Source organism: Seriola aureovittata, chromosome 17 (assembly GCF_021018895.1).
Source record: "Seriola aureovittata isolate HTS-2021-v1 ecotype China chromosome 17, ASM2101889v1, whole genome shotgun sequence".
Classification (NCBI taxonomy): Eukaryota; Metazoa; Chordata; class Actinopteri; order Carangiformes; family Carangidae; genus Seriola; species Seriola aureovittata.
This window is the reverse complement of record NC_079380.1, coordinates 720,688-742,703: the sequence shown is the minus strand read 5'-3', so window position 1 is coordinate 742,703 and position 22,016 is coordinate 720,688. Positions and strand designations below refer to the sequence as shown.

The window sequence follows — 22,016 nt, the reverse complement described above, 5'->3', positions numbered from 1 at the left end:
AGGTAAATATATTAACAAAATAATTCCCAAAATAACTTTCTCTTATGCATTAAAATGAGCAATTAATGTTGTTCTGTTCTATGGGACAAAATTAGCTGCATATTTTGACTATTGAACTAAAATGTTGAAACACATTGTTGTGTGGTCTGTTGTGATTTGGCTGCTCATCTTAAGGACCATTACAATAACTTGTTGCAACCGTCACCAGCCTGTCAGCCATGACAGAACAACATGTGCTGGAAACACTGACGCATGCTGACGCATGCTGACCCTGTCACTCTGAAGTCAACACAACAAGTTTAGGACAGGTTGACAAAAATACAGCTCATGAAAAAAATTGCTTTCTTTCTCCTTTTAGATAAATGCAGCAGCAGATGTTGAATGTGTCTTCTGTGCTCCTGGTGGGGGGGGGGGGGGGGTCTAACAGTGTGAATGTCATCACTGTAGCGTTTCTGACTGGAGGAATAAGACTTGTTGCAACCGTGCCCAGTCTCCCTATGTAAAAGTTCCAAACTCCAGCTTTAACACACACACACACACACACACACACACACACACAAACAAACATGCACGGTGATCTGAAGTCTGCTTTAACTTGATCTCATTTATTAAAATAACCAGATTTACACACTTTACAAATATGCACATGTAAATGGGTTCTCTTTAGCTTCAGTGGACTGACGTTGTGCATTTTGATTAGAACTGGTTTGATCATTTGCAGCAGGGAACAGACAGTTCAGTAAAAATCAATCTCAGCAGTGTACACAACCACAGTTCTATATATATGTATATATATATATGTATATATATATATATATATATATATATATATATATATATATATATATATATATATATAGACAGACTGCAGCAGCAACAGCTACAATATCTCCAACTTACACACTAGTGAGATAAGTCATTTGAGTATTACCTCACACTCTTACTTGTATGGAGTAATATGAATGTACAATAGAACTATTACACTGACCCTCATGAAAATCTGACATTAAAAACAACAGTTTATTATAAATAATAACTATTATAATAATAATATTTATTTTCACAAATATATATTTAGGTATTGAAATAAATAAATAAACATGAAATAAATTCAAATTGATAAAAATGTAGAGAAAAAAATACTGCATCACTTTCTAAATAATGGGATGGGTTTTCAGTTTGTGTTTTCTCACATTGGATAATTCTAAAACAAAGTGACACTGACGAGCAGCTGGTACCTGTGTTGATGGTATATCTCTACTTCTTCCTGTCTATTTTGCTCATCATGGCCTTGACATCCACAGGAGCAGAGGCAGCAGCAGCCTTCGCCTTTTCCTCCTCCTCCTGCTGCCAGAGGATGATGGGATGGATGCCCAGGCTGCGGGTCAGAGCGTTTTGCTCCAGCTGGGCTGGACTGGAGTGAAAAGAGAAACATGGTGATGAACTCAAGACGATGGGAAAGCCTTTGTCACGAGGGAGGACAATATTCTGTTATTTTATTCATTGTGGTATAAAGGTAAAATGTGTTAAGGGCTCATTTTACCCAAACTACAAAACACAAATTTGCAGATATATAAATATACATATGCAGTATATAGTACATCAATGGTGTAGGTTTGCATTTGGACAGTAAGGACATGTCCCTACCAATATTTTGGGAGGACAGAATTGCCCCAACTAATATTTGAGTGATAAGAGGTCGGGGACTATCTGGAGGCAAGTATCACACTCTGCAGCTGCTTACATCGCCAACCTTACATTATTACATTGTTAATACTGATGCATCAGTGGATCAGCAGCACTTTACTGATGTAGCTGCTCAAGGTGGAGCTGGTTTTAAATGTGAAATCAAGTAGAAAAGGAGAACTGCAGCACTGGATATAAACATGTTGACCATGGATGCAAAAATGCAAAACTACTGTTAGATTTTTCTCTGCCATTAACAAGTGATTTCCTGAAGTTTACTTTCTTTCAATTTTTGATCTGTTACTGTGTATAGTTTTTATTTAAATGTAAACGATGGTCTTAATGTAAATACAGATGATATGTTTGTTATGGAGGGGTTGTTGTGAACCTACAAATGCTGAGACCAAACCTACGCCCTTGGAGTACATATAGTTTAGGATCTGTTTGTCCAGGTTTTAAGATCTATGTATGTCTGTGAGGTTTGTGTTGTGTCACCACTGCAGTAAAAGGTGAAGGGAATTTCATTTATGATGTTCACAGTGTTGAAGGAACAGAAACACAGTGAAAATGACAGTCCACCTCATTCACTATCTCTCTGAGCCCCATTGACATGTATGTGATTTTATTTGGGTTCTGTCAAAAAAAAATAAAATAATAATAATTATAATAATAGGTGGGACCTGAAAATATTAATTGCTGCAGGAAAAAATGAATTGAGAAATGATCTGTATATGATCTGTCTCGTGGACTGGGAGGAGTCAGTGGGCAGCCAGAGAAAGATCAGAGATGACATCAGAGACACAGGTTAATATACAACCACCTGAGTGGCAGTATTAATTATTATTATTATTATTATATTTTATATCCAAATGGAAATAATATTTTATATCCAAATGGTCAAAGGTTAATTTCACTGTGACATCATAATGTTCTTTACAAACACTTTTGGTCATTATTCAATGCTGTAACTCAGGAAGGAGAGACTGTGACCATGTTTCCTGACACTTGGCTGGTTGGTGGAGGGACACAACCAGAAGGGGGAGATTCTAGTTTTAATAAAGCCCCCTCTCAGTTTACAGCTGCTGTACTGTCTCTTTATGTAATAATATGCTTGAATCTGTCATTAAACTTACTAATAACTTTGGGGAAGAAATGTCATGATTATAGGGAGAAACAACAAGCACAGTCAGTTTGTACATACAGTATATTGGGACAGCAGTTTCTAGATATCAGAGATTAACTAGAGATTAATCTAATTTCAGCAACTGACCTGAAGTTATGAGGCTCAGGGTTCAGCGCCTTCTTCTGTATGTCTTTGTACACGGGTGACTTGAGGTAACGGAAGAAAGTATCCTGTAGCAATGAAAGCACGGGAGACTGCAGGTGAGCTCAGCTTCACTAAACCAAAGCGCCTTTAATTCCCATCTGAAAACGTGCAGATGTCATTTCTGTCACAAATTCTAATAACGCAGCACATGTCAGAGCCGTGACCTGAAGGTGACCTCTGTTCCATTACAGTTTTTTGCGATTGCTCACACACTGAAAGTGAATGCTTAGACCAAAGCATCAAAACCTTAACTTTTAAAGCCACGCCTTAAACAAAGGAACCAAAAATACAAACACATTTTCTACTTTACACTTTGTTTTCAATTCTACAACACTTCTTTTTCAAACTGCAACACACACCTGAATTTCACACCAAACACATACACACCTAAAAACACTTATGCAGATATTGAACGCTACTCAGTCTGAGCCTTAGTGCTACAGGTAGACCTCAGGTGAGCTTCTGTGAAGCTTTGCAAACATGGAAGCAGTGAAAGTGAGAGGAAGAGGAAGACAGAAAGGAGGTGGGGGATGAGGGCCAGAACAAAGAAGACCTGGTGATCGACAGACACATATTTGGTGGACCATGTCATAAATCCTGATCTGACACTGAGGGAGGCTGAGCAGAGAATCAGTCCAACCTCAGTTGCTACAGAGTAGTATCCATAATACGGACATTGAGACTAGAGAGCAGGTCTTCAACTTTCTACTAGACTGGACCTCTCAGTTCATCAACACCACCTTACAATGAAGCAGCTGTACAGGTTCCATATGAGAGGAACAGTGTTAGAGTCAAGGACCTTCTCTATGAAGATGTGGAAGTATCACTGAACTGTAGAGTAACAGAGTAATGGCAGCAGATTGTGTTGTGTTTTCAATGTATACATTCAGACAAAGCAGTATGTGACCTGCACTAGTGCCTCCGTTCTGGGAGGGGGTGTCTGTAGGTCTCTGCCTATCTGACCCAACCCACCCCCAACCCCCTCCCTGTATGAGGATGTAGATGTTGTAATCCTATGTTTTTTTACACCAGAATTACTTTACACCATATTCACATTTGAGCGTAAACCTGTTCTGTGACAGAGTCCTATAGACTTTGATGCAGCTGCAGCTGTAAGTTCTACTGTTCTGTACAAACCTGTTCTGGTAAAATCAGCTGTTTTCTGAATATTTTTCTATTTCTGTGTTGTGTGAAGCCTGTATGACAAAATTAAAGATATACAAAGTTGTGAAGACAGCAGTGTTTGTGTAATGTTCATCAGATGGTGCACGTGCATATGGTTTTGTAAAAAAGAAATGTCATTTTGAAAGAGGATTGTCAGGGTTTGATTGCAGTGTTTCATTTTGACAGATGTTCACATCCAGGTGTTCTGTGTTATTTTGCTTGTGTGTTGAGTTTTGACACAGTGAGCCAAATTCTGAAATAAGTGTAAGCATCATATTTATCATGAATCACTTGATGGTACTAATCCACCACCCTCACATATGGGTGACAGTCATTAGCTGCAGGGTAAGAAAAACAGTACGCAGACACACCTTCTTCATCAGCAAGAAGACATGTGTCTGAGCTGCTTCCAGCACGTAGCGGTGAGGATGATCCAGGCCTTTCACTGTCAGACCCATTGTCCTGCCATCAATGTTAATCCAGCGCGGGGCCCCTGGGGCCAGGAAGGTCCTGAACACACACACACACACACACACACTCCAGATCATGATAGGATAGTAATGGTACTGAAGGTCAAAGAGTGGAGAGGTGTAGTCTTCTAGAAATATAACAACCACAGATCCTGTGTACAGGCTTTGGTCACACTTCACTGTAAAAACCTGACTATATACATATAACATTGTGTACACACTAGGCTTAGTGACAATGGACCCACACACACCTGCAGAGAGAGAGAGAAATAGTATTTGTCTTACTTGAAGATGGTCTCAGCTTTTGTTGACATGGAAGATGCAGTGCCCCATTTCAGTTCCTCAGCTGCCTCCCAAAAAGCCAAGTTCTCCCCTGGGAAACACACACACACACACACACACACACACACACACACACACACACACACCACACACACACACACACACGCACGCACGCGCACGCACGCACGCACGCACGCACGCACGCACGCACACACACACACACACGCACACACGCACACACACGCACGCACGCACGCACGCACGCACACACACGCACACACACGCACGCACGCACGCACGCACACACACACACACACACACACACACACACGCACACGCACGCACACACACACACACACACTTTAGGTCCAAATAACTTGTCCCATTTAACTTGTATTCATTACAGTCATTAATCACAGCCTGAAATATATTTTTTAAAGTTTGGTAACTCACCGCTGAACTCCTTCTTGAGGAAGATCTTGAAGTCGTCTCGGCCTCGCAGGTCGGTCAGCAGCTCAAACAGGCTGAAGGACCAGCGCTCTACTCGCATCTTAGTGGGGACGTCAACTCTGAACACAGACAGGCACACACACCCTCTCATGGCTGACTCTGGCTTTTAAAAATCATCACTGTTACACTTTTATAATTTGGAATATGGCTAAATGATACATTTGTTATGCTTTGTGTCTCAACTCATATGAAATGAAGACATTAACTACTCAATTTGGCTGGTAAAATTACCTCACAATAATGTTTTTTCTATCCAAAATTGTCCTCACAATTATAGAAAGACGTACACATGAGCAAAGAACCACACATCAACACATACACACAAGTACATGCAAATACACTGTGTTGATTATCCTTAGAGTTGCTCCCATACCTGAGTTAAAAAGCTAAGAATTAATGAGTCTAATTAGCCAATTAGAATCAGCTTTGCCCATTTCCGCCCATTAACTATCAGTAGCACCTGCTGAGACACTGGCTGCTACTGTGGCCACCAGGGTGAGGAGGGAAACACACACACACAATCACTTCTGTCTCCCTCGGTGGACAACAGCTTTTAAGATGGAACTTGTGTTCCAAAATGGAATATCAGAGGGAAAACTACAAGTTCTGTTGAAAAGATCACCTCAACACAACTAATACAAAGTACAGTGCTTTGAAAAATTTGATGCCAAAATGACGATTTATTATAAGGTGAATATCCACCGTAATAGTTTTCAAAATACCGATTTAACCCAAAGGAGTCTCAAGTCAAAAACCCTCAAGGGTCACTTAGTAGCTTCCATATTTCATAGTCTTCCTCCATTCTTTCCAACTGAGAAAACTCCATTAGCTGAATCATTTCAAATGTCACACTTGTCTTTTCAAGTGTAATTCAGAGAACTGATGATAATGATGATTCTTCTAAAACTAAGAGGATTTGTCTCTGAATCGTCACTGAATCCTGGTGTTATTTGCAGCTTTACACAGCTCTGGATTTAAACACACACACACACACACACACACACAGAGCAGCAGGAGTCCAGTCTTTACTATGCTCAGTTCACATTCTTCGTGTTTGTGTGTTGACTGTAGAATTGAAATATTATATCTTTATACAACTTCCTTCTTTGAGCGAGGCAGTAAACCTCAGACCTGTGTTCGGACAGCAGAGTCACATGGACGTCTGTCCTCACTGTAAATTTGCAGCCATTTATACAAAAACAAGTCTCATGTTTTCTGTCTGACATGAATGAAAAGAAGTGATCCTCCGAGGACAGTTTACCAGCTGATGCTGAGGCTCTCAAATGTTTGTGTCTGTTTGTTCCTTTTTTGTGTTCCTCCCAAAACAGCTCATCACAATTCAGTGTAAACATATGAAAAGGCTAAAAATCTCCCAGTTTGGTTTGATTACAATAATTAGACCAATGTCTCACCATGACTGTGATCATTTCCTGATTGACCTTTACCTTGATGATGAAGCCACCCTCACCTTCTCATGTTGAGAGTCCAGTATGCATCGTTGTCTGTTTGCCAGGGGTTGCTGGGTAAACATGGAGCCAGAAAGGCATCATGGTTTTTGTAGTTTGTAACGTACTTGACCAACCTGCAGAGTCCACAGAACCTCAGAGTCAGGGTTTCCAAACCGTCATTGAACTGATCACCAGACACTAACAATCAAAAGGTCCTGCTGTATCCCTCATATTAATTTAATAACGAGATCATCTCATTACAATTAGGAGGTAAAAATGTGAGAACAAAATGTTGAGTCATAAATACAAGAAAAACAATTAATTATAATTAATATCAATTTTAACTCCTCTACGTCAGGTACCAGATGAACTTACGCTCCGAGGGACACACTAGATTTGACCTTTGACCTCATGATGGCTTGTTGATAGAAGATGTTCTAGAAGAAAAGAGGAACACAAAATGTTGTTTGCAACTGTAAAATTATAATTGTAATTTTCTCACTTCCACAGTTTCCAGTTTCAACACTGAGCTGGGAGCAAGTTTTTCCCTTGTTATAATAAAATAAGATCAGTGTGTGTATTTTTGAATGTTCTGACTTACTTTGCGTCTGTACTCATCAAAGCTGATTTTCTGAAAGACAGAAAAATAGTGAGTGTGACAGAGGATGATTCTGATGCTTTATTGTTATCTACAGAGAGCTGCTGCAAACACAAACACCAACACGACTAAACACAACTGAATAAGCTGCTTGCAGGTTACAAAGTTTTTTGTGATTATTGCAAAATATCAACATTAATTTACTTTTGTGAAAGATTGAAACTGTTCTGACTTTGGCCCTGTGCTCCAGAGAGAGAGAAAATGAACTTGGCTTGATAATACTGAAGTCTTCTATGGGCTTAGATTAGGGTCAAAAAGATTTTGAGCTTGTAAAGTGATGTTCACAAATAATTCTAGTTTGTAGATTTTAATAAACGTTTAAAAATAAACCTTTGTAAACTTGTAAAATAAATTTGCAGTAGAAATGTGAGTTTGCGCATGTATAGAAAAGATTTGTATTTGTAAAAAAATAAAATAAAAGAAGACTGTGAATGAAATCTGTGACCACATGAGATAAGTAGTGAGGTCACACAAAGACTCTGTGAAGTGTTTCTGTCAACATGTATGTAGAGATACAAAGCAGAAAACACTCAGCACGCAAAGTTCCCACACTGTGTGTGACACTGAAACCACGAGTTATGAATTTTGACCTGTTTTCACACCTAAATCTATTTGGACAACCCAATGACAAAGCAGAGTCCAATCAGAAGACAGGAGAAAGATGCAGTAGATTTTCAAGACGGGCGACGTGCACTTCTGCAGACACACAGCACATTACATGTTTAACCTTATTTTCTACATCATCAAATATAATTAAAGCCACCTGGTTTTACAGAAAAATGATTGACCCTAATCTCCCTCATAGAAAAACCACATGAATTTCCCATTTTTTCCACATCTTTTCTACATTTGATCACATGGTAGCACACGCTACAAAATGTAGAGCACATGTGGAAAATCTTTCCACATGTTGTAATATGTCACAAATACTGCAGATTTTCAAAGTTTCACCATAACATTTTCAAAAGGTGCAGTAATGTGAGAACTGACAAACATGCAAACAAACAACAACAATCTATGTACATGGGTCTCGAGTGTAATCCCAAAGGTTTCAAATGTGAAATTACATGGGCTTCACACGTTACACTGCATGTGATTTTGCACCAGTGAAATGCATATGGTTTTTCTGTAAGGGCTGAGCCCATAGTTTTCATTCAGATGGACCTGGTCTGGTTTTCTTTGTGGTGAATTTGTGACCATTTTAGGACAGTTACTGCAGGAATGAGACAAAATCTCACCCTGCTCAAATAGTTCATTAATTTACAATCCAAACATCCTCACTTCCTGGAGGGACTGACTAAATACGACATGGAACATAAATCTACAGTGTAGTTTCCACAGAGGAGTGACAGTTTGGGTAAAAGACTGTATATGATGTTTTCTTTCTGCTTGTTTTATTACATCACTGTGTCTTCATCAGTGTAAGGACATCTGTTTGAAAGGAGACAAAGACAGGACAGGGGAAAAAGCAGTGAATGAAACAGCTGATCTTTACAGGATGTCCTAATATTCCCATGAGACAGAGATGAAGATGGTCAGGTGGAGTAAAGACACCATAATTGTGTTATCCAAACCATTTGAAAGCAAAGTAGATACAGTAGAACAGGGCTATTCAAATATGTTGTTCAGGTGGCCACGTATCCTGAAAGCTAAGGACCCTGAGTAATTCTCACTTGACACAATACAAAACTTTTATTTTGCCACATTGCAAAAGTAGCCTTATGAAGAAAATAAATAGGCCTCCTTTAAGTTATCAGGCCAAGTGGTTCATTTGATTTTCTGTGCAACATAAGTTGTACCATTAACAAAAGTAAACACATAGTTGTCTGCAACACATCATGCCAGCTGTCTGGCATGCAAATCGGTTAATTCTGATATCTCTTACGTCACACCATATTAAAGTGACAAAAAGAGGCAAACAACACAAGAAAGCAAAGAGAATGCAAAAGTTCAAGATAAACTGACCTTGTCTGTGAATTTGATGCCACACACACCAATTATAGTTGCAAGTTGGCAACATTTTTACAACAGACACTGCTGTTACTGCCTTGGACTGGTGTGTGTGTGTGTGTGTGTGTGTGTACTGACCTGTTACCTCATCTGCGCTGGGATCAATAAGACGCTCTGGACCACAGTCCATAGCACTGTGAGTGCGACGCTGCACACACACACATGACAGGTCCATGATGAATGTACAGTCAGTAACATGATCACGTTATAATGAGATCACAATATAGAGTCACACACACACTGACCGGAGGTCTGTTCACTATCCAGTAAGCCCTCTCCTGGCAGTCAAACACCACACAGTCCGGCTTCATCCTCTCCTTACCAGCCCTGACACACACACACACACACACACACACACACACACACACACACACATGGACACATGGACACATGGACACATGGACACATGCAAAAAGAATGGGAAGTGCAGGTAGTTAGATGAATGTAACAAAACCTATAACCTGAGTTGAGTAGCTGAACTGATTATGTTGGTCAGGTGGAGGTAGGTCGTCTCTAGTGTAAAACTTCTTGTCAAAATTTGAAATACTCTTCTGGGTATTGAGCATCAAAAACTGTCAAGTAGTGAAAGTCTGATCTATAGTTGACTCTTGTATTTTGGCTCTGTACAGCTGCTTGGGCTTTTGTTTCTGTAAATTAGATTTTTTTTTTTTCCTACACTGGTACCAATCGTTTCAGTACTAGTGTAGAAAATGTTTAAATATGAAAGATGCAGCCCTGCCTGTGGTCTACAAAGCCTCCACATGTAGCTGCTGCCTCCTCTCTATAGGCCTCACTGTAGCTGACAGACTGTGGGGTTATTATTATTCCTCTTGCACCGGCAACAGTCAGAGCCGGAGCCATATTGTTTTCATGTTGTCCATACGTACATACATCAGTCCCATTCTCGGGGACATATATTACTTGATATCTCAGTAATGCCTTGATGGAACCTCTTCAAATTTGGGACAAACATTCACTTCAAGGACGAACTGATTAGATTTTGGTGGTCAAAGGTCAAGGTCACAGTGACCTCACAAAATGCAGTTTTGTATGGTGGCCCTGAGAGCTCAACATACTACAACTTAAGGAAACACATGCAAATACACATGCGCATTGACAATTCAGAAAACATCTTCATCAATTTAACAGCACATGTGCTACAACAGAAGTGTTTCCAGGGGACACTAAAAAATAACGGACCCAGCTGGGGCACATTCACAATGCTGGTTGTTCATTGCTTCTTGACTTTTGAAGTTATGAAGACGGTTACCTGTCAGTGGTATTTGAAAATAAGCTAAAGGTGAGTTGTTTGGTTTAGCATAACGTCAATATCACATGATTCAGATATTATTATTATTGCAAATATGTACTGTTAGCTTAGCCATAGTCGTATAATGAACGTTATAATAAACCCAGCTTATTTTCAAACGCCACTAACGGGTAGTTGTCTTCATAACTTCAAAACTCAAAAAGCATTAAACAACCAGTGCGTCCCAGGTGGGTCCATTACTTTTTAGTGTCCCCTGGAAACACTTCTGTTGTGTTGTCAGTATTTGTAACGCATGTGTTGTCAAAATGATGAAGATGTTTTCTGATTTTGCAGCGCCTTTGTGTTATTTTTTGTATATGTTTGACCTACTTGTACTGTTCAGTGGCCTGCATCACAATGAAGTCCCACTTGTGGTTCAGCCATTCATGGAGGTGGTTATAATGCACCTGTTAAAAACAGTATGTATAAGTACAGTAACAGTGACATTGAAGGTAACAGGGACAGTGACAGTGAGAGTGACAGTAATGGTGACAGGGACAGAGACAGGGATGGTGACAAGAACATAGACAGTGACAGTGTGAGGTGATAGTGACAGTGACAGTGACAGTGACGGTGACAGCGACGGTGACAGTGACAGTGATGGTGACAGTGACAGTGACGGTGACAGCGACGGTGACAGTGACAGTGATGGTGACAGTGACAGTGATGGTGACAGTGACAGTGAAGGTAATAGTGACAGTGACAGTGATGGTGATAGTGACAGTGATGGTGACAGTGACAGTGACGGTGACAGTGACGGTGACGGCGACAGTGACAGTGACAGTGACAGTGACGGTGACAGTGACGGTGACAGTGACAGTGACGGTGACGGTGACAGTGATGGTGACAGTGAAGGTATTAGTGACAGTGACGGTGACAGGGACGTTGAAGGTAACAGTGACAGTGACAGTGACAGTGACAATGACAGGGACAGTGACAGTGACAGGGACATTGAAGGTAACAGTGACAGTGACAGTGACAGTGACAGTGATGGTGACGGGGACAGTAAAAGGTAACAGGAACAGCCAGTGACAGCGACAGTAATGGTGACTGTGTGACATTGACAGTGAGGGTGACAGTGAAGGCAACAGGGACAGAGACAGTGAAAGTGTGACAGTGATAGTGATGGTGACAGGGACAGTGACAGTGTGACAGTGATAGGGACAGTGACGTGACAGAGACGCTGATAGTGACAGTACAGTGACAGTGACAGAGACAGTGACAGAGATGGTGACAGTGACAGTGACGGTGACAGAGACGGTGACGGTGACAGTGACAGTGACAGGTGACAGGTGACAGACAATGACGGTGACAGAGACGCTGACAATGACAGTACAGTGACATTGACAGTGACTTTGACAGCGACAGTAATGGTGACTGTGTGACATTGACAGTGAGGGTGACAGTGAAGGCAACAAGGACAGAGACAGTGAAAGTGTGACAGTGATAGTGATGGTGACGTGACAGAGACGCAGATAGTGACAGTACAGTGACAGTGACAGTGATGGTGACAGGGACAGTGACAATACGGTGACAGTGACAGAGACAGTAACAGTGGCAGGGACGGTGACAGTGACAGAGACAGTGATGGGGACAGGTGACAGGTGACAGGTGACAGGTGACAGACAATGACGGTGACAGAGACGCTGACAATGACAGTACAGTGACATTGACAGTGACTTTGACAGAGACAGTGATGGTGACAGGGACAGTACAGTGACAGAGACAGTGACAGTGACGGTGACAGGGACAGTACAGTGACAGAGACAGGGACAGAGACAGTGACGGTGACAGGGACAGTACAGTGACAGAGACAGTGACAGGGACAGAGACAGTGACAGAGACAGTGACGGTGACAGGGACAGTGACGGTGACAGGGACAGAGACAGAGACAGTGACGGTGACAGGGACAGTGATAAGTTCACTTAAAAACAGAACATGAACAGAACTGGGAGGAAACTAGTGCTCAGTAAGTCAGCAGCAGTTAAAATCTCCTTTTCTACAAACAGCCTGTTTGGGTCAAATGTTTTCACCACATCACATCTCATGTCTGAATCCATAGATTAAACATTGTATTTTACTCTTTCCTATTGTAAATAAATGTCTTTAAGTATAACTACTGGTCAGTTTAATGTTGCACAAGTGTGAATATTGCCAACCTTTACTCAGTTGAATTCCAATCATTCCAATAATTTGAGACTGAAAAAATATTGGCTATTTTGCCTATTAGTTAGGCTGGTGCCCCTGAGGACTTTAATTCAGTTATTATTTGATATTAATATTTTAATATTAATATTTTCTAAATTTATGATATCCGATAAATTGATAGAAAACCAAAGGTCCAACATTTATGGTGTCCTGCTTGTGAGGCAGAGCTCAGACCCAACATGCACATTACACACACACACACACACACACACACATACCTGTTCATAGGGCTCTAACATGCCTTTCTTGCGGATGTTCCTCTTGGCCAGGTAAATGGCTACAATCACAACAAAACAAATCATTGGTTACTAGTGGCCGATATAAATATATTCACTCAAATACTTAGACTTACACAATATATTTCATAGGGAAATGTTTTACTTTCTACATTTAGATAACTGCATATTTCAGGAGAAAACTATTACTCTTTTGACAAAACACGTTAACCACTCAAAAAATCAAGATGGTCATCACTTCCAAGATGGCTGACATTTCTGGCAAGGAAGTGTATGTAGTATGCAGTCCCAGTATGCAGACAAGAGCCTTGCAGTGGAAACTGGGAGAAACTACTATCCTAGAGCTGTCAAAATAAAAAAAAAGACTAATTGCCAATCCATCCAAAAATCTGCAGGGATAATTTGTTACTTTACTACTGCTGAGGAAATCTGGCATCTGAAAATGTCAGACATTGTATTGAAGCGCCTTGTTCGTAAGTAGTTGAGCTCAAGAAGGTGATTGCTTCCCCTTTCAGATCTGCCACATCATTTCTGGGATTTGACAAAAAACAGTGAGTCCCTTCTTCTAAAACAAACCAAGTCGTTCCTAACCATGAGCCTGTCAAACGATCACTCAGAGCCTGGTTGAAGTGGTGTTGCTTATGCAGTATTGGTTGTAATTCTTTTGTAACTATAACTATATATTGCGCATCCGTACATGTGATTCAACAGTCTGCAGGTTGCATTGTAAAGAGATGTTTCTGTGTTGTACTCACCGTAGTCCGAGTCTTCTGCAACCCAGTTTTGTGTCGGCCAAAAGTACGGGGTCTGAAAGGGAAGACATTTGAAAACAGTGTTCTTGATGTTCTTTCAGTGGATAAATATAAACAGTAAACAAGATAATAAAGAAAAAACATAAACAACAGTAGTTGTAACTGCAACAGTAAAGTTTGTAAAGGAATGAAACATATTATATTTTTTTAATAATAATTTATTTAATATAATATTTTTTATATCGGTGTCCTTGAGTGCCAAGAAAGGCGCCTTTAAATAAAATGTATTATTATTATTATTATTATTATTATTATATTTTCTATGAAAATAATTAGGGAACACTGCACCTGGATACAGTTAGAGAATGATGGTAATCTTAGTTTAATAATGAAGAAGTCAAAAGTGACTTGAAGCACAAAATGCAAACACATTTCACTGAAAACCAGATTCTTTACCGAACCTAAACTAGCGTACATCTACTCCCTAAACCTGATCCCACGTGGGACTGTGGTGAGAACATATTGTGGCACTGTCGAGGTGAATTAACCATTTGGCTCTTCACTTTGAAGGAGCATAGTATTTCTAAGGTCACAACCCATTTTAGTAGGTAGCTAGTTACTGTGTTTTTGTACTGGGATTATTTACAGCAGCCCCCTAGTTGGTTGATTCATAATTATTAATTTATTATTGATCATTTATTCAGACTTTGGCATTGCAGTACAATACAACAGTTGCTCTAGTTAACAGAGGCAGGATTAGGGTTATAAAGTGACACTGAATTAAATTAATAAAAAAATCTATAACAAAAATAAAATGAACAGTGTTATTATGAAAATATGATTTTATGATGAAATATAATTTCATCATAGTGAGTTGCATTTTAATAATTTCTGAAATGTTTAAAAAAAATGATTGCTTCATTTATATATTTTACACTATTCATGCATGTGACCGTCTTAATAACTTCTTAATCTATTTAATATTTAACACTTTGACAGCTCAAGACAGTTTACATTACTTTTCTTACAAAGGGTAAGAATTGATAACATGGCTTGAAAACAGCTAGTGTAAAGTCTGGATAGATGCGATAATAAAGTTATCATTCAAAATTCAAATTCATACATCTGCAGATTCCTTGTGAAGCAGGAACAGTTCCTCCTTTGTCCTTGATGTGCAATAATAATTTTTAACACAGTCTTTAATCTTTAATGAAGTGAAATCCTGATTCTGTTTCCTGTGAAGATAAAGTGAGACATTGACTTCAGCTATAGGCAGGAATGAGGAAGCAGGTATTCAGTTTTACCTGGAAGCGGTAAAGGCTGGTGTCATTGCACATGACCAGCTTCTTGTGGTTCTGCAGGGGGTAGATGTAACCATAGGCCACCAACATGGTGCCAAAGACATGAGCCTCTGGAACAACACACACAGGAGGCAGCAGAGGGCAAAGGACATGAATGAGACGGAGCAGTGAAGATGTCATGATGTCAGCTTTTTCATTTTCATAGTTCACAAACTCTACCTTCTGTTTCAATTTTCATCTTGCTGGCGATCCATGTAATTATGTCCTGACCTGTGGAAACAGAGAACAGCTGAAATACTGAAATATCCCAGAAGTTTTGGAGAGATCTCGAGTATCACTTTTTGAAGCTTCTAACTCTCTCTACTCCTTCAACCTTAAAGATATTATTCATTATGATAGTCCAATTACAGTGCTCTGGAATATCTACTTAATGCAAAATTCCCTATCCACAAACAAAAATTTGCCAAATCAACTGCTAAATTTTCACCTTTTTTCCTAAAACTAAATTCTCTACTCAAGTCACTTGGTTTATTAAACAACAAAAAGGGTAATAAGCTGCACACGGTGCACACAGCCATGTTCCACCAACTAGTCTTAGAAGTTTACATGTAATATTATTTTAATTTTTTGTTCACCATCACATTAATGCTGCCAGTTTTCATTTAAAAGCAAAGTGATCATTGTGATATCACATTTCAAGTTAACTGTTGGGATGATGTAGGAAAGGATGACTAAAGGTTATACATTACTCAGACCACCTCGACTGGTGACATGGTGGGTTTGGTCCTTGTAGCCATACTGACCTTTCCCTCGCTGGTCTTAGACCAGATTAAAAAGCCACTTTAGCTCCTAAAGCACAGTCCAGATCTCATCCAATTGTGGGTTTCCTTATTTAGTGTGTGTTAGCAGCTTAGACAGTCAGGGCAGCCTGTCACAGTCTGTTTTAAATATGTGCTGGCACTGAGTGTTGTCTTTGCTGTCAAGAGAATTTATACAGATTTTATGTTTTATTTTACAGAGACATAGAAGTCCAGAAATAACAGACCCTGACCAAGTCAAGGTTTTATTAATAATCAGTACAATACAACCTGCTCCTGCCATGGAGAGAATAACAAAATACCTTTTTCTGTTTATTATTGTATTGATCCATATCAGTCATTTTAAATAATCTAGAAACACAAGCAAATAAAGCTCAATAAACAAACTACAATGATCGGTAAGTGCAAGTGGAAATGAAACTATTTTAATGACAGAATACTCATCAAAATCTGCAAAACAAAACAAAACAAAGATTATATCTTCGATATGTTTGATAAAAACAGTGATGAACTCTCTTTTATACATAACAACACAAACACATTATACATTTTTGGCAGCACAACAAGCTGAAAACAAAACATAACACACCTTTCAAAGTCGCAGTCAACTGCACATTCACACATCTAGATATCCCAGAGCAACACTGGCTTTTATCTGGCATTGTCTAGTCCAATATTCACTCTGAGGAAGAGGATTCTCTGTGGGGTTGTCACTAAATACTGAAACTGTTATAAAGATACCTGTCAAATTATAACACTGTGTTGAAATTGAGTTTATATTTTAGCTCGGAGAAAATGTTGGAGTTTCATTTTAAATGAGCACATTAGCAGGACGAGTAGTAAGTAGTGAGTATTGATGTTGGCCCTTAATTTGTTAAGTATCAAATCGACACAGTGACCTTAACAAGTGGAAGAGACAAAGATAAAGTTGGCATTAACTGTCCAGTCAACCATTAGGGTAAGGTTAGGATTGGTTTGAGTGTCTCTGTGTGTAGCTTTGTATTTCTATATTCATGGGGTCCAACCAGGTGCCCACTGTACTAGTGGGCTATGCCTTGTGAGGACCACAATGATGTGTGGCTCTGTGGCAATGTGTGTGTGTGTGTGTGTGTGTGTCAGTCTCACCAGTAATAACATGTGGGATCTTTGTGACATTGAGTTTCTGCTCTGAGCCCTTCACTCCACTCTTCAGGTCCTGCATCTCCACCACAATAGCTTCCAGCTGTGAACCAAACAATATAGATAAATGTAGATATATAATTCTCAGACACAGTGTGATACCACCTGTCACATATATCCAGTTCAGATATCCACATTCCACTCAGGAAGAGAAAACCGCAGCATGAACACTGGTACATGTGTCATGTCACATACATTATTCCACAGTTTTAGAGCATCACCGGTGAACGGGGAGGAGGTTTAGGAAATGAAGTGTTGTTGTGGCACCGAGGCCATTTGAGCTGGAACCCATTGTTCATATAAAAAAGAGGAATCGCAGTTGATCTTGTCCAGTGCATGTATGAGACAGAATATCAAGTAGAGTATTTGATTACCTTCAAATACCTTCAAGTGCATGATTAAAATGATGTCATTGCTAAGTCTATTCATTTGTCATGTCTGAGCAATCATGAATTAGGAAGGAGTATACAATCCTTTAAAGGTCCCATGGGCAGTGAAGTTCACTTAGCAGCTCCATTATTAGCCCATGGAGAACCCTGAGAAACCACTCAGTACTCCTTTACTGCAATACATGGCCCCAGGTGATCTAGTGTGTCAGTGTGGGTTATTTAATTAGACAAATATTTGTTTTGGAATCTGCACAATTTAAAGATAAGAATATTAAATCTTCATTTTAACACAGGGCACTACTACAAGACAGGGGCCTCAGTACTACAGCTTTAAGGTCATCATCCTTTAAGTAGCTATTGATTTACATATTACATTACTGAAATTACCACCACATTGACACACAGTAACCCTGGGGCATGTGGGGCAGCTGGGGGTCTGCAGCTGCTTCTGGATCCAACCATAGAAACATCAGGGTCAGACTTAAAAGAAAATTTTAAACAGTGAAGTTTGTCCATCATTATATCCAGCAACTGTATCTCTTACAAATAATTTTCATATCAAAAAACTTTTGCAGTAACAAAACAGCGCAAGAGGGCGACAGGAACTGAACTCAGAACAGGAAAAGAAGGTAAACACTTGTACTAAACCTGTACTTTACGTTTCTGTAATGTAACACTACTTTGCTGTTTTAGCTCTGAACATTGCCAATGAAAATAAGTTGCTAATGCTGTATACTTCCATATGGAGGACTGGGTTGCATCTCATCAGGAAAGCAGGAACACTGTGTTGTTCTTGCATCTGATCACAGTGACATGTACTCTGGGTACTTAAGGTTGTGTTTGCTACTTTCAGTGATTTTCTTACTCAGTGATAATGATGCAATGATATACACACATGTTCTACAGAACATGCATAACAAATAGTTTTACTGTGATACTTTTTTTAAATACTTTTGAGATTTTAAATTGTGGTTTTGCCACTTTTACTTCAGAAAAAATGTTTTATTCCACCACTGCAAGGCAGTCATGGCACATGATTTTCATTTTACACCTTGTGTCTTATACTTTTGGATTCAGTGCTGTTTTTGCTGCATTACATGGGTTGGCTGTGGTTTAGGTTGTAAGGTTGGGGGTTTGATTCCCGCCTCGTCCATGGAGCCCCAGTGAGTGGCACACTGAGCACTGTGACACTCAGCGCTTCTCCTTGAGCTGCTGTGTTTGAGCTGTCCCTCACTTCTACGTCACTCTGGACAAAAGTGTCTTCCAAATAAATAAATGTAAACGTAATGTAACTTTGCCTAAATGTATCCTTTGCACTGAAAATGTGAATGTTGTTGAACACAATCTGAGCCTCTCTAAACTTCTGGTTTATGATTCCATATCTATGACTTTTTATGACTTTGCTAAATAAAATCAAACCTTTGACTGAACTGAATTGACCAACCATCATTTAATGTGGTATCTGCATTATTCTTTCATAAATACATGAATAATTAACTGTGCCACTTTACCCTCAGCACCCATCTCACTATAGTGTTCTACTAAAACAAAAATAGCATCCCCCCTATATATATTATACACATCATAGACATACAGAAGCAATAATGTCAGCTGCATGACAATGTAATGCAATGTGTATTTCAGTATGGAATCCATAATCAGTCTAGCAGAAAAGTGATATTCATTTTTTGTAACGTAGTTTTTAATCCATTTATTTTTTTTATTGTATTTGTTTTGTATTTGTCTGCTTCCTTGCACATTGTAATCAGATAGTCTTCAGGATTTTCTTCTGTTATTGATTCTGTCCTGAGCTTATGTCCTTTGACCTCATGTGTAAGTGAGATTAAAGTTAATATCTTCCTCTTAGGAGCACACCAGGTGAGGTCAGGTTTTTCTTCTGCACTGAACAGTATATTTCAACAGCAGAGCAGCAAAGCTAATTGGCTTTAAGGTGGAAATAGCAATGATCATTAACAATCTTCTGCTCTTCTGCTAGCAAACAAATCATGTGTAAAGCTCATATAAATACACATGTACTCAATGAGACTCTATGCGTAAAAGGAAAAAAAATAAATAAAGCTATTTCTGAAAATATTGAGTGAGAGAAACTTACATGCTAAAAACTTAGAAGTAAATGTTTTTTTTCACAGCTTAAATGTCAGTGTTCTCCAGAAATGTAAAGTCTAATTTAAGTCTAAAATAACTTGTCTATGATATATGTAATAATTCATACTTCTAAAAATACATTTCTGACCAAATTAAGGATAATCAACACATATTACAAATGAAATGCCAACAGCTTACACAGAACAGACAGAACTTGAACAATAATAATAATGATGCTGCCCACCCACCTTTTTGATGCAGTGTATTCGAGGCCGGAAATGTTGCCCCCTGTCAGGACGGGCTGTTCTTATTGTCATAATTGCAGACGGATAAAGACCAAATCAGGTGTTTAAAAAAAAATTAAGTCCTGGTGTTAAATATTCCAGTTGTAATATGTATAGCAGCTGACAGACAAGTGTGTATATGCAGTGGATGTGAACACACTCCTCCTCTGTGGGGATTGTAAAACAGGATTGGAAGGATGGATTTATCCACCAATCAGCTGTAGGAAACTTGTGCTCTTATCCCCCAGCAATTACAGAGAAAAGCCTTTGGGTGGTTCTTAAATTAACTTCTGTGAAGAGTCATGATTGACCCAGTGTCAGAGCTGGAACATGTAGTTTGGTTGGTCGTGTGTGAAGACTGGAGTGTGTCACAATCACCAAAGACTTTATGAGTTGTTTGATTAATTGATATAGAATACATTACAAGTGGGTAAAAAAAACCAATCAAAAAGAAAACACAATTATTAATTGTGCCATTCAATGCAATAGATCTACATTTTCGGAAATATGCTTATTCTCTTTCTTGCTGACATTGAGATGTTCAGAGTAAGAAACTAAACCGCTCTCATGTCTGTACTGTAAATGTGAAGCTATTGCCAGAGATTAACAAATTAAATCTATACAAAACTGAACTGTAAAAATGGCAAAGTTGCATTTTTTTGGATGGGGGGGTTATGTGTCAGGCTATTTCTTGGCTGGGTGCAGTAACTTCCTGGAGATTACAAGACCATAACACCTGAATGAGTCATTCTTGCATTTAAGTTTTTGGGTGGATTAAACAAACAAACAAAAAAATACAATAATGTCATACCTAGTGAGCTTCAGAGATGCTGCTAAGTGGATATTGCTATTATTACCCTTTGGACAGGATCAGGCTACTTGTTTCCCTTCTGTCTGCAGTGTTTATGCTAAGCTAAGCTAACTGGCTTTAGCTTCATATTAACTGTACGACTTGAGAGTGATGCAGGAAAGAGAGTAGCCTAATCATATTTCCCAAAATGTCAAACAATTCCTTTATTAATTAAAAAAAAATTCTTATTATGTATTATTATGAAAAATTAAATGGTTTGCAAATAGAAATTTGTAAATGTCAAGAGATTAAGTAAAATTTTAATAAGATACTATGCAGCAAAATATTTTACCAAATAATTATTAACTGCAAGTCAGATAACAGGCCAGAACTCTAATTTACCATAGGTAAGGCTAAACGTTAGCTAGAGGCAGTGCAAACACCTGTCCAAGACTCCACACCTCCAACCACAACTGGATGTGTTTTGAACTATCTGCCCAACTGAGTCTGAAAAATGCTGAGCCAGATGATGCTACAGGAATCTGTGTGACCCGCCCAAACCTTGAAGCGTGGGCGCGCTTACGTACTTTATCACGAGCGTGTCTCGACCGCCACTCTAACTTATGCTCGATTCATGTTTATCGGAAAAACTGGACTTTTATTTTGGAGCAAAAAAACTAACCATTGTAACCATACATGTATCAGACAAAAAGAGGCTAATTTGAACCTCATTCAATTAAAGCTTTGTGTAGACCCTTGATATGTTAAACACACATCGTTTCTTCAAAAAAATGTTTAATTTAGTAATAAATAAACCACACATCAAATTTCCAGGAAGTGGTGATTGCTTTGGTTTTATGAAATTACAATTCGTTATTATATATGTTACAATATGTTATTTGTGTTGCCAGAATTTAGTTTATTGGGAAAATGTACATATTTTGCTCTAAAACAAAGTTCCGGCGTAGCATTTCCCAGAATCTCGATGTTCAGCCTCAGCTCAGTATTTACGGACTGGATTTTGGTGTTTGAACTACACTGGTGAAAATTGTGGCGAACGTTTTAGTACGGTGGATTCCTACAACACGC

The 22,016-nt window shown here is 39.0% G+C and overlaps 1 protein-coding gene across 1 annotated transcript; it reads right to left on the bottom strand.

Annotated features, from left to right (window-relative positions):
• Positions 1-801: 801 nt before the first annotated feature.
• On the bottom strand, positions 802-20,170 carry rgs9a (regulator of G protein signaling 9a). Its single transcript, XM_056401079.1, has 17 exons — positions 20,102-20,170; positions 17,305-17,401; positions 15,581-15,631; positions 15,365-15,471; positions 14,064-14,115; positions 13,291-13,349; positions 11,195-11,271; positions 9,801-9,882; positions 9,641-9,703; positions 7,489-7,518; positions 7,263-7,324; positions 6,908-7,021; positions 5,383-5,498; positions 4,933-5,020; positions 4,549-4,687; positions 2,957-3,039; positions 802-1,414 (listed from the first exon to the last, which is right to left on the bottom strand). The coding sequence occupies exons 1-17, from the start codon at positions 20,168-20,170 to the stop codon at positions 1,258-1,260; spliced, it is 1,446 nt and encodes a 481-aa protein (XP_056257054.1). The 3' UTR covers positions 802-1,257.
• Between the last annotated feature and the right edge of the window lie 1,846 nt (positions 20,171-22,016).

Bases quoted from the DNA above. Each gene is read 5' to 3' on its own strand.
- rgs9a (XM_056401079.1), bottom strand. From the start codon at position 20,170: ATGACAATAAGAACAGCCCGTCCTGACAGGGGGCAACATTTCCGGCCT. The intron at 7,022-7,262 runs GTAAGTTCATCT...TGGACTCTGCAG, and splicing joins TCTAGTGTGTCCCTCGGAGC to GTTGGTCAAGTACGTTACAA. The intron at 5,499-6,907 runs GTGAGGGTGGCT...GTCTGTGTTCAG, and splicing joins TGGACTCTCAACATGAGAAG to AGTTGACGTCCCCACTAAGA.